At 33.5% G+C, this 15,269-nt stretch overlaps 1 protein-coding gene across 1 annotated transcript; it reads left to right on the top strand.

The window, feature by feature from the left end:
- Nucleotides 1–909: 909 nt before the first annotated feature.
- On the top strand, nt 910–7,056 carry LOC148614691 (uncharacterized). Its single transcript, XM_088588977.1, has 5 exons — nt 910–2,291; nt 2,608–4,380; nt 4,633–5,106; nt 5,472–5,577; nt 6,035–7,056. Exons 1-5 carry the CDS (start codon nt 2,177–2,179, stop codon nt 6,111–6,113), a joined length of 2,547 nt encoding a protein of 848 aa, XP_088445103.1. The 5' UTR covers nt 910–2,176; the 3' UTR covers nt 6,114–7,056.
- Nucleotides 7,057–15,269: the final 8,213 nt, after the last annotated feature.

Here is a 15,269-nt window from a genome sequence, read left to right as displayed (position 1 = left end):
TTAATCAAATTCGTATCCTGATCAACGGCGACAAAACTGAATACAAAAGTATAACAAACGAGACGATATCTGCACGTAAATTCCATATTTGCCATTTTCAACGAAATATTTCACTGTATCATACACTAAGATTAAAATGTCCCTTTTATTGTTTAAACTATATCGTTTACCCTATATCATACCTCTAAACCTATATCTCTTACCGTATATCACACCCCTTCGCGGAAAATACTTGATGTATAGTTAAAATATGTGAAATAATGAACATGACATGTTAAAATCTGTATCACATGTGGCATCAAGACTCTATCTATATCACCCCGCGGGTCTGGTTGCCCTTGGAGTGATACAGGACTCTCGGGTTGATACGGCTTGTGATATAGATTTTGACATGTAATATTCAGTATCTACACAACTGCTGTGTATACATGTTTATGTATAGTTCTACTTCAGAACTAGTACAAAATTCCGGAGCTTGTCAGTGTTATGTGGACTCTTTGTGTCAAAGATATTATCTGAGAATGTACCAAAATTAAAATTAATCAAATATTAGATTATAAATATAATTCTAGTATAATTTTTGCTTTTGAACTCTTTCTGTAGTTAATTTTTAACTGTTGTACATAGCTAAATAAGATTATATAAATATATGTTTTTGACTGCATCTGAATATGAAAGTGAACGAGTAAAGCCCATAATGTGGTTAAACTTAATGTAACATTTTGTTATAGTTTAAGCAATGTACAATAAAATTATTTGTTTACAATAAAATGTACCATGATTAACGTTTCAGTACAATTCATTATCTTAGGGTTTTTCTTGTGTGATAAGAAATTGAATAATTAAGGGGATCAATTTAAAAGTTCCATAAAACATTGAAAAATCAAAAACAAAGGCGTTTTGGAGAGAGATAAAACTAAAATGAACTCTGAATTTTATTATTAACGCGGGCTCCACTAAAACCCAGGTGCATGAACATGGTGTATCGTTATAAGGTCAAGTTATAGAAGCCAAACATGAAGTAAGATTATAATAGAAGAACTTCCAATTCAATAAAAACAGTAACATTCTAGGATATGATTTATAATGGTGAGAAGACCTACTATTGTCACTCGATAAGACGTTTTAATATCATGAATGAATATATTTATTTTTGACACAGGATAATGAATAAATTAATCCACTTAAGTATTTCCAGCATTATGGATTTTTAAAAGCATTTACGGGTACTTAATCTAATCCATTTACTAACTTTTCATTGCATCAAAACTTCCAGTTCTTAGATGACACAGGATCAGATTGGTCTTACACTGTAAAAATTGTTTAAATTAAGTGAGTTTTTTTGTTTTCAATCCTCACTTGATAAATAAGGGAGATTCCCTACTATATTGTTTTACTAATAGGTTTAAACATATCTTCCAATGTATATAAATTTGTGTTCTCGTGATTGGTAACCAACCACCTTATGTATGTCATATCTTCTGTTATTTTTCTGACACCATCAGGTGGAGAATGGGAGTTTCATCGAAACTAAAGGACTTATTTTGCATGATTTAAAAATGACTGGATATTTAGCCAATCTGAGGAGTCATTGCCTTTGAAAGAATAGTCTTTGTGATATTTGGCATCCTGAGAAGATAAATACTTCATACAATGTGTTTTTTATTTAGTAATTGGCTACAATTATGAATTGTTCAGCTGATGTTTACGGCTGTTGAGCGTTAAAATTTCAGAATTCACCGATTTTTCGAAGAGCAATAACATAATTCACATTGGCGTTATTTATGGCGGATAGTGATGCACTCGATGACAATATCAAGTGTCAAAGCAATATCGATGCCATACTTTATATTGCGTTGACACCTAATTACTGATGAGTTTTGATTGCAATACAGATATGAAGGGGATGAAATAATGAAATATGATGTTATAAGGACTGCTGCTAAGCCATTTGCGTTATTAATTCATTGTTTATGTTGTATCATGTCGTTGCAAACATGATACGTATAATTTACTCATTAGAAAACTCGCCCCATTATAGTTATTGCTTCCAGTTCATGTCCCATAAGTCACAATAAGTATTTACTGCTTTGTGCAGGAAGCAAACAAATAATGGACTGCAAACCTACATTTCTGTGACACAGTTGTTAAGCACGGTTATGAAATTTCTGCAAATATGGTGCAATTATGCAAAGTGTCGTTCCCTGTATACCTAATTCTTTTTATACTGGAAGTATGCAGCTGTTTCAGAATTGCTAGTTTTAGAATGGATAAAGTTGAATCGCTCAGTGGTAATGTATCCTTTTTTTTAATTCTTTTAAATAAAGTTAGAAATGCTAAATGTTTCTAGAAAAAGTTATTAATGAAGGAATATCATTTGTTAAGATAACAAGACTGACTTTTGGGAAAATGAATGTAATACAAACTTGCTAAGGACTGTAATATGCATCTTACGTTATTTTCTCTAGAACTGGTTATCTGCTTTAGAACGAAATAGCTCGTGTCTATGCATTAGTTGTTTAAAAAAAATCAGATGCCAGATACTTAAGTATTTAGAATGACTGTGTGAGTAGTTTTTTTGTATTTGATATTTATTTTTTTTTACAGATTCCCCCTCTGTATCTTCTTCTTTGACCATAACCCTTTCTTGTGAGCAGACAATGAACAACGAAACAAGTATCAAATTCAAAGAAAGTTACAAAATCTATTGCAATGCAACTTGCAACTTGGAAAATGACAATAGTTCGAATGTGTGTATGGAGTTCAGACATAAGAATTGCATTTATAATTTCTCTGAATCCCACATTTACGTATGTTGTTCTAGTAGTGACAATTGCTTCCATAATGTATCATTATATGATGAGAGTAGAGGCATCGATGGTGAATGCGTATTTTCAGGTTATCGTATAGACAATAGATTGATATGGTCACAAAATTATTCGTCCGATGGAAATGATGCTGATCTTTCTGTATATTGTGGTTCAACATCATTTATATTGAAGTGGGAAAACATGACGTATTTCAATTTAGAGATTGCTCAAGATACCAATTTAAATGAAGGACAAAATATAAGCACTGCACCTATTCTTAAATATAAAAGCATATACAAGGAAAATGACACTGAAATAAAACGTCTTTTTGAGGTATTCGATGTATTATTAATGGACTGTACTAAAGAAACCGAGAAAAACAAACTAAAGTTTAGAAACTGTGAGAGTGAAAATGATACCCGAAGGGATATTTGTGAAGTCTGCAACGATGGATGGTACGGAGAGTCTTGCGAGAAAAAATGTTCCAATAACTGTTTCGATGAAATATGTGATAAAACTACAGGTAAATGCACCTTGTGTAAATTTGGCTGGTTCGGAGACAAATGTAACCAAAAATGTCTTGACAACTGCATGGCCTGCTTCGAAAACACAACTTGTTTGATATGTGCAGATGGTTTCTTTGGCCATACATGTAATGAAACATGTCCTGTTGGCTGTACAAGATGTTCAAAAGACGGCAGAATATGCACGAAATGTGGAGTGTTCAACAACTTTGGAGACGACTGTAAATGTACAATAAATGAGTGTAAACATTTTGGACCTAAGTTAAAGTGTATGGAATGTAAACAGTCTGGATGGTATACTTCTTCGTATGGGTGCTGTCCGTGTAGTGAACAGTGCTATAACGGACAAGAAAACTGCAACATGACTTTTGGGGTATGTGAACAGGGGTGCCAAAATGGATTTTTTGGAAATCATTGTGATCTTAAATGTAGTCCCTACTGCAACGGAAACTGTGATCAAACTACAGGAACATGCACTGAAGGATGCATTGACGGCTGGTACATGGACACATGTAGTTATGAATGTTCCCTCTTCTATCCTTACTGTGCAGAATGTGCAGACACTACTATTTCTAATCTTAGCAATGAATGTATAAGATGTGAAGATGGATATTTCATGCCGTCCAAATTTACAACATTTAGTGAAGATTTTATACCGTTAAACGATTTTTGTCATCCATGCGACCATTGTTTAAAAAATAGTTGTAACGGGAGTTCAGGTTTGTGTATAGAAGGCTGCAAACACAAAGGTCGGTATAATTCCGAACATTATATCGATGGCGAAAAATATTGCGTCTTAGAATGTCCCACGTGTTACAATAAAAATTGTGATCATCTGGATGGAACATGTTTAGAAGGCTGCATTGGTGGTTACCATGGAAGTCATTGCAGTTTGGAATGCAGTAAATTCTGTCCGAATAATACTTGTGGCATGGAGACAGGGTATTGTTGGTACTGTAATACTGGACAGTATGGACCATATTGTAACAATAGCTGTGGACATTGTAAAGGCGTTATCTGTCACCAGCACACAGGAGTATGCCAAGGTAATTTATTTAATTAAGAGAAAGGTTCGAAGTTTCGAATCCAAAGTTTTTTTTTCAAGTTCTAGATCATGTAAACTTCGAATCTTTAACAAAATATGATACAGTGAAAGATGAACTCCCAAAAACTACCGATGCTTTAGAACAGTGTTATAGAAATGCAATACTTACCATAACATTAATTTTTAATGAAGCATGTTACACTATTATAATATGTTTTGAAACCAGTGTTGCACAATACACGTTTTATTTTAGATGGCTGTCTTCAGGGATATTATGAACTAACATGTACTAAGCACTGTTCTTCTTGCGTTGGTACAACATGCGAAATTAATGGTAGCTGTATTCATGGTTGTGTACCAGGATATTATGGGAAAATTTGCAATTTAACATGTGGGGATGGTTGCCGTATCTGCCACCCAGTTTCTGGATACTGTATTGTACCTAACACAACTGGCATTAATATCTCCTATTCCATCTCTAATGACGCCTGTGCATATGGAAAGTATGGTATAACATGTGAGGTGGATTGCGGCTTTGGTTGTAAGAAGAGAGGTAAAGAAGTGATATGCGACAAGTTTACTGGTTTCTGTAATGACTGCCTTGATGGGTACTATGGATTGACATGCAACGAACGATGTAACCAAACATGTATTGATCTGCTTTGTGATCGCGAGGGCAGGTGTACGAGAGGATGTACTTTTAGATGGCAGGGGAAGTACTGTCAAAGTGAGTCAAACGTTTAATCAGTTTGAAGACCACTTAAAACAACTGATAAAGTAGTACTATTCTGTTAATATAAAATATATGTTTGTTTCCATTTTCATTTTAAAAAAACATTTCGACCGTGATTCAAGAACATGTGTGATATTACAATCAACTTGTTAATCACTGAATTCGTCTTCTGCGAATCTATTTCAAAAGTAAAATGAAACAAGCCCGCCGTTTTGCTTTTAACTTTAAACTATGTAAGCCATGAATATCGTTTCAATTATTTCAACTTTCATGCCAATGACAAATAAATATTAAAAAAAAGTCCATATTTCTTCTTCTCACGACAAGTATACTAAATTTTTGTCTTAATTTATTGCTAGATTATTATCCAGAAACAGTGTTTGAACAGATAAGCGGAATTCTCTTCGGGGTTATGTGTATGGTTGTTTTGGTTGTTTGCGTTCTATGTGTCATGAGGAAGAAAAGGTGAATGACAAAACCTGTCTCATGCAAGTTAATTTTTTTAATCAATTTTATGCGTATTTATATGATAAGGTTGTTATTGATATGACGTCTCATGTGTCAAACTACAGTCCTGATTTTTTTCACATGGATGATATAAAATAACATGTAAGCATACGAAATTCTTTCTTTCTGATTTCATTCTTCAACATTTTCATGAATTTGTGACAGTGAAAAATCGAACTCAAAACGAATAAATATCAACGATATCAAGTTTTAAATAATCCGCTGATGTAATAGAATTTCAAAGTTCAGAATGATCATTTTTCTAAAAGAAAAATGAACATCAATGCATTTGCTTAAGAATGCCGGTATCAATGAATTTTTTTGTTCAAATGAAAGAACATATTTCAATTTTTGTATTAAAATGCAATAAAGTTGTAGGTTTTGTGAGGATACTTTTCAATATTTTTACTTTCAGGAATCTGAAGAAAACGTTTTCACAGAGAGATGAAAATGTTGCCTTGCACATGAGCAAGGACAGGATAACTTATGTATGAATTTCGAGTGTAGAGTTACAATAATGTAGTTTAATATCAAAGTAGTAATACATTCATCATATTATGGATTATCTATATCTTCATAATTTTAAAAGTCAAAAAATTGAATATTAGAATCATTTTTTTATACAGGACATATAATATCATTTCTGTGTCATTACTTACACTTCTTACTATAAAAAAACTTAGCACCTAGCTTGTATAACACGAAAAGACAAAAATGCAATGAATATTGTCTTCAAGTATTTTCTTGTTTCTTGGAAGTGCTTTAGAATGTTTTATGTCTTATGTATGAGGTATGCCCCCGGAACCATATAAAAAGAAATATAGGGTATAAAGGATTTGAGTTGCATCAAATATGATATGCCTTTGCTATGCGTTGAATTTGTACATTACATTTTTGATCTGATTGTCAAATTACAAAACTAAAGCCAAAATATTAATTTTCATCATTGCAACGGGTATTTTTTGTAATTTTTTATACTTAGTAGTCATTTTTTGTTGACGTCACCCTCAAAATACGTCTACTTTAAATGTTATATGTTTTACATATATAGACAATGAATTAACCAGTTTTTGGAACTATATTGTACATTAAATAAATACTATACATGTTCAAAGCAAGGCTGTGTTAGTTACTGCAGTTATTTTGTTTCACTTTCCACCGTTTGCATTATGCAGAAGTAAAATGCTGCCGTCAGCAAACGATACTAACGATACGAATTAAATACGTTCATGATACGTTTCTTGAATTAAATTGTATCATAAATTTCCAAAATTTGATGCGTAGTTTCACGTTTTAAAAAAATAAAAAATTGAAAAATAGGCTATGTTTATGACATTAACTTTTGATTGTGATATTCGAAGGTGCCATTTATTTTAAGAGGTATATAATATAGCGAATCTCTCATAAAGAAGTTGTTTATTTTCCCTTTTGAGAATATCTTTCGTTTCTCCATACATTTTGAACATTGAATGTTTATACTTGAAGGGTAAGCAACTATACACATGGGTTAAAACAAGTTTTTACCAAACTGTACATTAAGTCCATGTAAGACTCATATCAGAAAGAGGTAAAGTAGAAATATCAGAGGTTTAAGCGGAAATACGTTAACAACACAAAACCGGGTACCTTGCGTCATTTTAGACTTTCACCTCGAATTTGACGACAGTAGTCATCTCAGTACAAAAAAAAATATAACAAACGATGCGATTTTGATTTTTATATTATAAAACTTCTTTCTTTTGCCGTGATATACCTGCGTATGGCGTTTATATTTCTCACTTGTTAAGGTATTTCAGAGCTAGCAGCAACCATTCTGACTTCTTAATGCGCCATCATTGCCTGAGAGACAGGCTTTGGGACCAAGATTTTAAAAAATCATACGTCTCATACACTACCTTAAAAGTTTTACTTGAGATATCCAGATCTTATAAAGAAATATTTCGTTTCAAATTTATTATAGGCGATAGATTTTCATTATGTCAACTAATTAATTTTCCTGTCGCTTTTACTTGTATATTATTATTATTTTCATCTTGAACTTGACGCGTCTTCCCCCAAAGTTCAAGACTTATTTGGAATCTGGTGGTTTTTCTTTTAAATTGTTTTTAGTTCCTTTTAGTTTTACTTATCTTCTGTACTGTTTCGACTGCTGATTTTACCGATGATGACCATTTTTCCCATTCCATTCTCCCCTTTGTGTCGAAATACACCGGAAATAATAAACCGTAATGGAAGTGGGAGGTTAAGCCCGCTATACGACCTGGTCTAAACTACCATTCCTATCGGAAAAGCCTGCACCAAGATATGACTACTGCAATGGTTTTTAACTTTTCTGTTTCAACACTGATATTGCCGTTTGATATAATGACTTTTCATTTTGAATATTCCTTTAGACTAAATATTGTCTAGATTTTATCAGTTCGGTAATAATGTCATTTTTTTCACTAGCAAAAAAACATGAAATGCACGTCATGCCGTACTGCTTGTTGACGGTCATGACCAGTTAAAGGGAAAGAACATTTAAGACAATAGTAATGTCATCAATGAAACGATCATTGGTCATTGTTGTAAACACATCATCAGTCAGTATGACGTGTCTACGTCATTACACTGGGCATTTGTTTTCTTCCATAACTTTTTTTTTATATCCTTAGATATGATGTAAACGATTCAATTAGAGAACCGCTCATAAAAATTAGTTTTCTGTTCTTCGGATCGTATCTATAGCATAGTTATATTAGTCTACTATTCTGACCTCGTATTTATACTTGGAAATACTTTGAATTATGAGTATCGTTACAGATTATTATATATTTGTCCATTATTTCACCTTGCTTCTTTACCACAATATCAAGCTAAAAATATATTTCGTAATCATGGAACTGAATCATGGTACGGAAAGAACACCTTTGTTTACAATTGAAATTTTTATTGCTTCAAATTTTCAATTTTTTTCTATAATGGGAAGTAAAAAAAATCAGACCATGTCTGGTTATATAATGGCGAAATTCAGTAATGAATGATAGTCTATTTGTATACACAGTTGCATCAATGGATTATATCCAGGGTGTTTTAATGAAAGTAAACAGATGGCAAAAAAAAGGTAATTGATTTAGCTTTTCATTTGCAATGTTTTTGCCAATGTCCCTTATGACCTGTAGTTGGAAAATCATATCATGGTAACATTTAATAAATGCTAACGATACTCCATCATGTCATTGTCGGTTGCTTTTAATTATTTTTTTTCCTTTCATTTTTTTTTGTGGAAAATGTGCTCTTTTCGAATTAAACACAGGGGAAAACTAATTGAATTTGATGGAATTGTGATAAGTGAGAAAAAAGTATCTATTTTCTCTACATGAAAATGTTTTAACACAACTTCAATGTGAACAAAGTATATAAATCGTTTTATGAAAATGTTGAAAATTTCAACAACAACAACAAAAAGGAAAACTGACAGATTAAGATACTATAAAATGTTCAAAATTAATACACGAACAATAAAAGCTATGTGATTTACAAAAGAAAGAACGTCTTACATAAAAAAAAATTTAACAAGTAATTATAAGTATTAGTGATTATCAAATTTGAAGTAAGATGATGTAAACCGGTGACATGCTGCAATTTTGAGTCCTTATAATGGAAAATCAACATAGTAGAGGATTACACGACAAGAAATTTATGGCAAAAAATGTCGGGATTTCGAAGAAAGAAGAAATACAGTGACACAACAGAAACGAAATGAGAACTTACAGAAAAAAAAAGCATCAGCCACACTAAAACTCTGTGGTGAATTCAGGTGCTCTGGCAGGATAAGGATGCTGCTCGTTGAAATAATGTCTTTGACAGATGGATGTCATTGTTCATACTGGACACGGACGCTCCATATCATTTAAAGTCATGCTGTTGGCCATAGACATTTCCGGGGTGACGATCTTAATCTATAGGCAACATAACCTTGTTCCGTCAAAGCCGCTGAGAGTTATCAAAACAAGAAAATCTGTATAATATTCACAACTTCTAGCAATGCTACGAGTGAAAAGGAAAAAAAAAACCTCCACAGTTACGATAAAGGAACAGAATGTAACTACATATGCAAATATTACCAGTATACATCTTGGTTGAATGACGAGTGGCTCCGTCTTCAGGTGGATCATTCTTCCTCGGCCAGTTCGGCGCTGTCCATTACAACCTTTTGAGGTGCGCCGATTGGGGTGATCAAGTCTCAGCCCGGAACCACTTGGTTCTTCATCTCAATAACTGGTCTTTCATTTGTCTGCCTTCCTTCTCCACATCCACATAGATGCTGTCTCTGTCTCTACACGGACATCCTATCAATTCTGACTGTTCCAATAATCCCCATGGTTCTTAATGATCTCCACATAATTGTCCAACAAAACCTCTGCATCCCAATTCTACAGCAAAGAACCAGATCTTCCATCCATTCTGTTGACAGTCCTTCATCAGCTCCTGGTACTTGAGGTTCTCCCTCTCATATGCATCTTCAATTTTGTCTTCCCATGGCACAGTAAGTCCTAGACGCATTGCCTGCTTTGTTGTCACCGACCAAATGAAAATATAAGGCCTCTTGTTTGTAACTGCTATTTCTATTAGAAACGCCATTCTCTATCTAATGTCTACCCTCATCTGCCAATCTGTTGCTGTCCCTAATAGACCATTCCTTTAACACCCGCTCTGTATCCTGTCTTCCCTTCCTTCACAAAGTTGACAAATTTCAAGCTTTCTTTGGTTTTCCTCGGCTTTTTTACATTTCTATCTAAGGTGACAGACAACACTGCAAGTTCTTAGTCGTGTCTCCAGGTGTATCTTCCATCTTTCAATGACTCTGAGCATGTTGATAGAAAGGGTTTTAAATTTGATGGCTTTCCACATACTACACACTTCGGATCTTCTGTCAATCCCCCAAGTTGCAAAGTTTGTAGGACTTGAAAGGACGTCATACACTGATTTCAGCTAAAACTGCAGTCTAGATGGTTCCTTCTTCCATATATCGTTCCATCCTAACTTTACATGTCTTGCACCATCCCAATTTAGCCAGCTTCCCTGTTTCTTCATTCCGACTGCATTCACTATTATAGCATCTTCCTCCATTGGCCACACTTCTTTCTGTACCAAATTTCTTTTTCTGCTGATGTTGTTCCACATTTGTCTGTTGCATAGATGACAATTAGGGAATAAAAATCATATCGTTTGTCATTTTGTGTAGTGGAAAGTTTTATTCATCAAGGTCGAGATTATGGTAAAGATAAAGGGCTGACTTCAATGTGTTTGCAATGTCCATTATTTCAAGCTCTCTTGATAAATAGAGTGAAGTTACTAGTCACTATATCTAGAATATTTTAGTGATTGAAAATCCCCTATAGCAGAAGTTGAAATAAAGAGTATGCCTCATAAGAGATTTGATTATAAAGGTGTACCATTGATACCCATCCGGATGACGTTGTATGAAGAAAAGATTTGTTGTGGTGTAGACCAAGGTGCGTATACCTGCCTTTCAAGTCGGTTGCTAAAAATAAACAGCAGCGATGAATTCCAAAAAAGAATTAGTGTTTCTTTTACCTGTGTGTGTGGGATAGAATTATAAAAAGAAGATTAATGAATATTGTTGTTTCAACCTTCGTCTTTCTAGGAAATGCCAAAAAAGGAGGAGTTCGTTTTGTTATTGCGTATGATTTTTTTCCCTCGAAAGTGTTTTAAGTGGGATTGCTTTGTGTACTTGAAATTCACAGTTAAAGTAATGCGTCTTATAGATAAAGACGAATTAATGTGGTACTTTATCTTCAGTGACAACAATTTTTTATGAAAGTTGGAAAGTGTTCTGTGTCTACCGGATCTGTAAAGATGGATGTTGCTTTAATAATTGGCCTATCTGTTGAATCATGCTTTCATCGAATATGTGTCGATACTATTTCTAAAATTTAAAACAAATAACTTGAAATATATGAAAATAAGCATTCAAGAAATTTCAACTATGTTGGCAACGCAATTATTGTGGCTATTTTAGAACTGAATTGTTAAAAGCCGTTTAATGATAAAACTCTTGTGGCTTGGGATAGACTGTTAAATAGCAAGTACATTTTAGGGTTGATTTTGTTTCAAATTAGAGATATTTCTATAGAGTTAGACTATTACTGGAAACACGCAACTACAACACAATACATCAGTAACGAAAAAAAAATCCGAAAAAACATAACTAGCTATAATGAGGCGAACAAGTAGAGACAGAAAGCTTGAAATTAACTTCTACATTTCTACATGATAACTGCTTATGTTTTCCTCATAAAATAGGGTGCTGAGCTTTGTCAAGGGATTTGAATGGTAATTGAAAAAAAACTATAATCCCAGTATTTGACTAGGGAAATAAACACATGTACACAACAAAGAACATGAAATAACCAAACGAAAACATGCACGAAGACACACAAATAAATGAGCAACCCGGACTCTAAAAAAATGCAGAGCATAGACCAGGTACAGGGTATGGAAAGCATTCTCTGATTATCCGGAAAACACCTGCCGAGTTGCTTATTAAATGTCACGTCATTGTGAGAAAAACGATTCTCATGGGCCAATGGATACACCATAGCAATCTACGAGTTCATGATGACGACCATAAAACTTTTGTAGTAATGATTTAAACCTTGTAGTAACACAATCCTGTCACAGAAGCCATTGTAAGAAGTTTATCACGTTCCAAAAAAACCCGCATCATGGTTTCAGCATGCTCTTGCATAATGTATGAGTATGGAACCTCCAGATTCATACGTAGGTATTGAAGGATATTGCCACAGATGAAAAGAAAGTTGACGATTCGGAATGAGCAGTCATTGCGTTTGTCATATAGTTTGGTAATGATTTTATCCATTCTTTCCATCTACAAGAGGTCAATATATGTTGACTGCAATTTCCTTTATCTCAAGTTCTTTAGAGGAAATCCAATGGATGATATCTCAGAGACCAGGGCTAATTACAGAGAAATCGTCATCTAATAAGTGGAAACTAAGATCAATGCAAAGGGATCTCTTTACCCGTACTGGCAAAACGATGTTCCTAATTTTGCTTGCAAATTTTCCTAATTAGGAAAAGATCAGCTATAAAGTCAGCCTCATAGGAGCGAAAGAATAATTCAACAAGTAGTACAATCTGTTCCATTGGAATTATAATCGTTTGTTGAAAAACACGTCTACATCGCTGAGAATTTAGCGTCGATCTAAAATTGAAACATTTAGATGACAGTTTCTTTGATAGATTTAGAAAAATGATTCTATTATTTTACAAAGTATGGAGAATTTGGAGAATATCAAGTACTAAGTACCGGTATTTGTATCTAGGTGTTCCGCCATTTGTAGAATACCAACAATGTGTGCCTTTTGAGTCGAAATAAATGGTTGAAAAATCATAGATCTTGATATGTAATTGCATATCGATACTAATATAGCATACAGGATTTTTCCTCACCGGTGCATGCTCCCAGTTTTTAGTGGAGTCCGAGTTGCTCATTTACTTTTTTTTTACTTTGTATGTATTATTTTACTTACTTTATGTTCTTTGTTGTGTATGTCTGTTTTTCATGTCTAGTCTTTGTCCCTGGATCACATTTTTTTAGTTCCGCTAAAATCTTGATTCCCATTATTACTTTTTCTAGAGGACCTATCGAATTTCACACTGAACTGATACCACTACGAGAGTATCAAGTGTCATTGTAAGATGAGGACCCTCTTTGAAAGCTGGATAGTTTCAAAAGAAGCATGGTAGTATTTTTTTTTTTTTGCAGATCTAGCTATGAAGCGCTGTTTAATGGATTCTTGCAGAGTTTCATCGTCTTCTGTAGATATACCGAAAGTGGATAGAACGGATTAATGTCAAGTTTTGAAATGCAAAAATTCTACTCATGCAGTTAAGCTATTTCTGTTTGAAGGATCATTGCAGTTAAATAGAAAGTGAAATATTCGAAAAGTACAGTAAAGCCATGAGTATTGTCATTAGAGCAAGAAATTGGCATCTAAAACAATGTTCTGGTTCTTTTCAATAATATGATTTTTAATGTTAACTTTCTATATCAGCAACAAAACATCTGAAAGAATAGTAATGCATCGAGCAATATTGTTGTAAAGCATTTGACGAACGATAAGTTGATACTTTTACCATGTGATTATAGTTGCTTATCACAAGCTTTTATTTATTCCATCATTACATTTTGGGCTTCATTTGCAGATCAGTATGTGTTGAATATGTTTTTCGGTAATATGCAAGCATAGCGTGTTTCATAATCTTGAAAGGGATGTCAGCAATTGGTTCCAAGTAAGTGAGGTGGAGAAGCATTATCAACGTAAACGTAAAAGTCAAATATCTCGCTTCAGTCGAAAATTTTCATATTAAAAATTAAAAAAGGCACCATATCATTCAATGATTCATTAAACTATGGAAACTTAGTTTTTGTCTTGAAATTGTAAGCAGTTGTACTGAAATTAAGATACTTTATAGCTGTCAGTGCAGAAAACCAGACCACAGTTCCAAATTTTCTAATATGAGAAAATTTATACAAATACACAAACAAAATAGAGTACTGAACATTTGAAAAATTATGAATCGTTCAAATTGGAAACACAAGTAGGTAAAATGATTCGTAATCGTCAACTTTACGACAATGAATTTTCCCAACTGGTCATCGATATGCAAGCACCTGTAACAACGACACTAATAGGTATCTGGAATTGTTTCAAAATTTTTAAATCTGAATTCTATGAAAGCGATAACACAAACGAAGAACGTATGTAATCACCCTAACCCAGTTTTTACGCTTTCAACGCCGGATTCACATTTTTTCCTTCTAACGCCGACACCATCGTTTGTTAATTTACAGTCATAAGTGGGTAGCTTCAGTAAATTACTCCGATATAAATGAATGACAGTTTGGTTAATCTACATAGCAATATGCGCATTCAGTGCTAAAATGGTCAACCTCTAAGTGGTTGCTTGAATATAGAGGTAAAAGTGTACCGTTTTCTCAATGATTCATGAGATGCAAGCGTAAATAAAGCGAAATTAGTCTCATTTTTAAAAAAAAATTTTTTCACACCAAAATGGTCTGTCATAAATTTCAAATGCATATTGGGAACTTTTTATTCATGATTAACTCTGCAGAGTTCTTAAATTTCTCATAGATGCTCTTATATTTGCAACATCTCTTGCAACGACGGTTGCAAAGGTACCATGCTAAAATTAAGTAACATTAATTTGAAGCGTTAAAAATACCCATATATTATGCGCGTTTTGTTCAATAAAGAATACTCATATTACTATTTAGATAAACAAAACTGTCGTTCATACCAAAGTATTTCCTTACGCTATCCACGTTTTTTCTAAAGAAATTATCGTAAATTAACAAATACCGGTGATAGAAAAACCAAGAATCCGACCGTAAAACCTGCGTTAGGGGTTTAACATTGTGGTAATCTACAACACCTTTCATCGTGTGGTTACTACCGGTATTAGATCTTCCATGTATATCATTTGCCATTGACTATCCACCTTTAATTGATATTAAAGGAAAATCAACATATTGATAAAAACATTACTTTGCTTGCCCTCTAATTTGGAGAGACTAATTGAAACAAAAACACAGTTTC

This window comes from Perna viridis, chromosome 6, assembly GCF_037379345.1.
Source record: "Perna viridis isolate PV_CMFRI_1.1 ecotype Kerala chromosome 6, ASM3737934v1, whole genome shotgun sequence".
Taxonomy (NCBI): Eukaryota; Metazoa; Mollusca; class Bivalvia; order Mytilida; family Mytilidae; genus Perna; species Perna viridis.
Note: the sequence above shows the minus strand (reverse complement) of the source record. Positions and strands in the feature narration are given on the sequence as shown.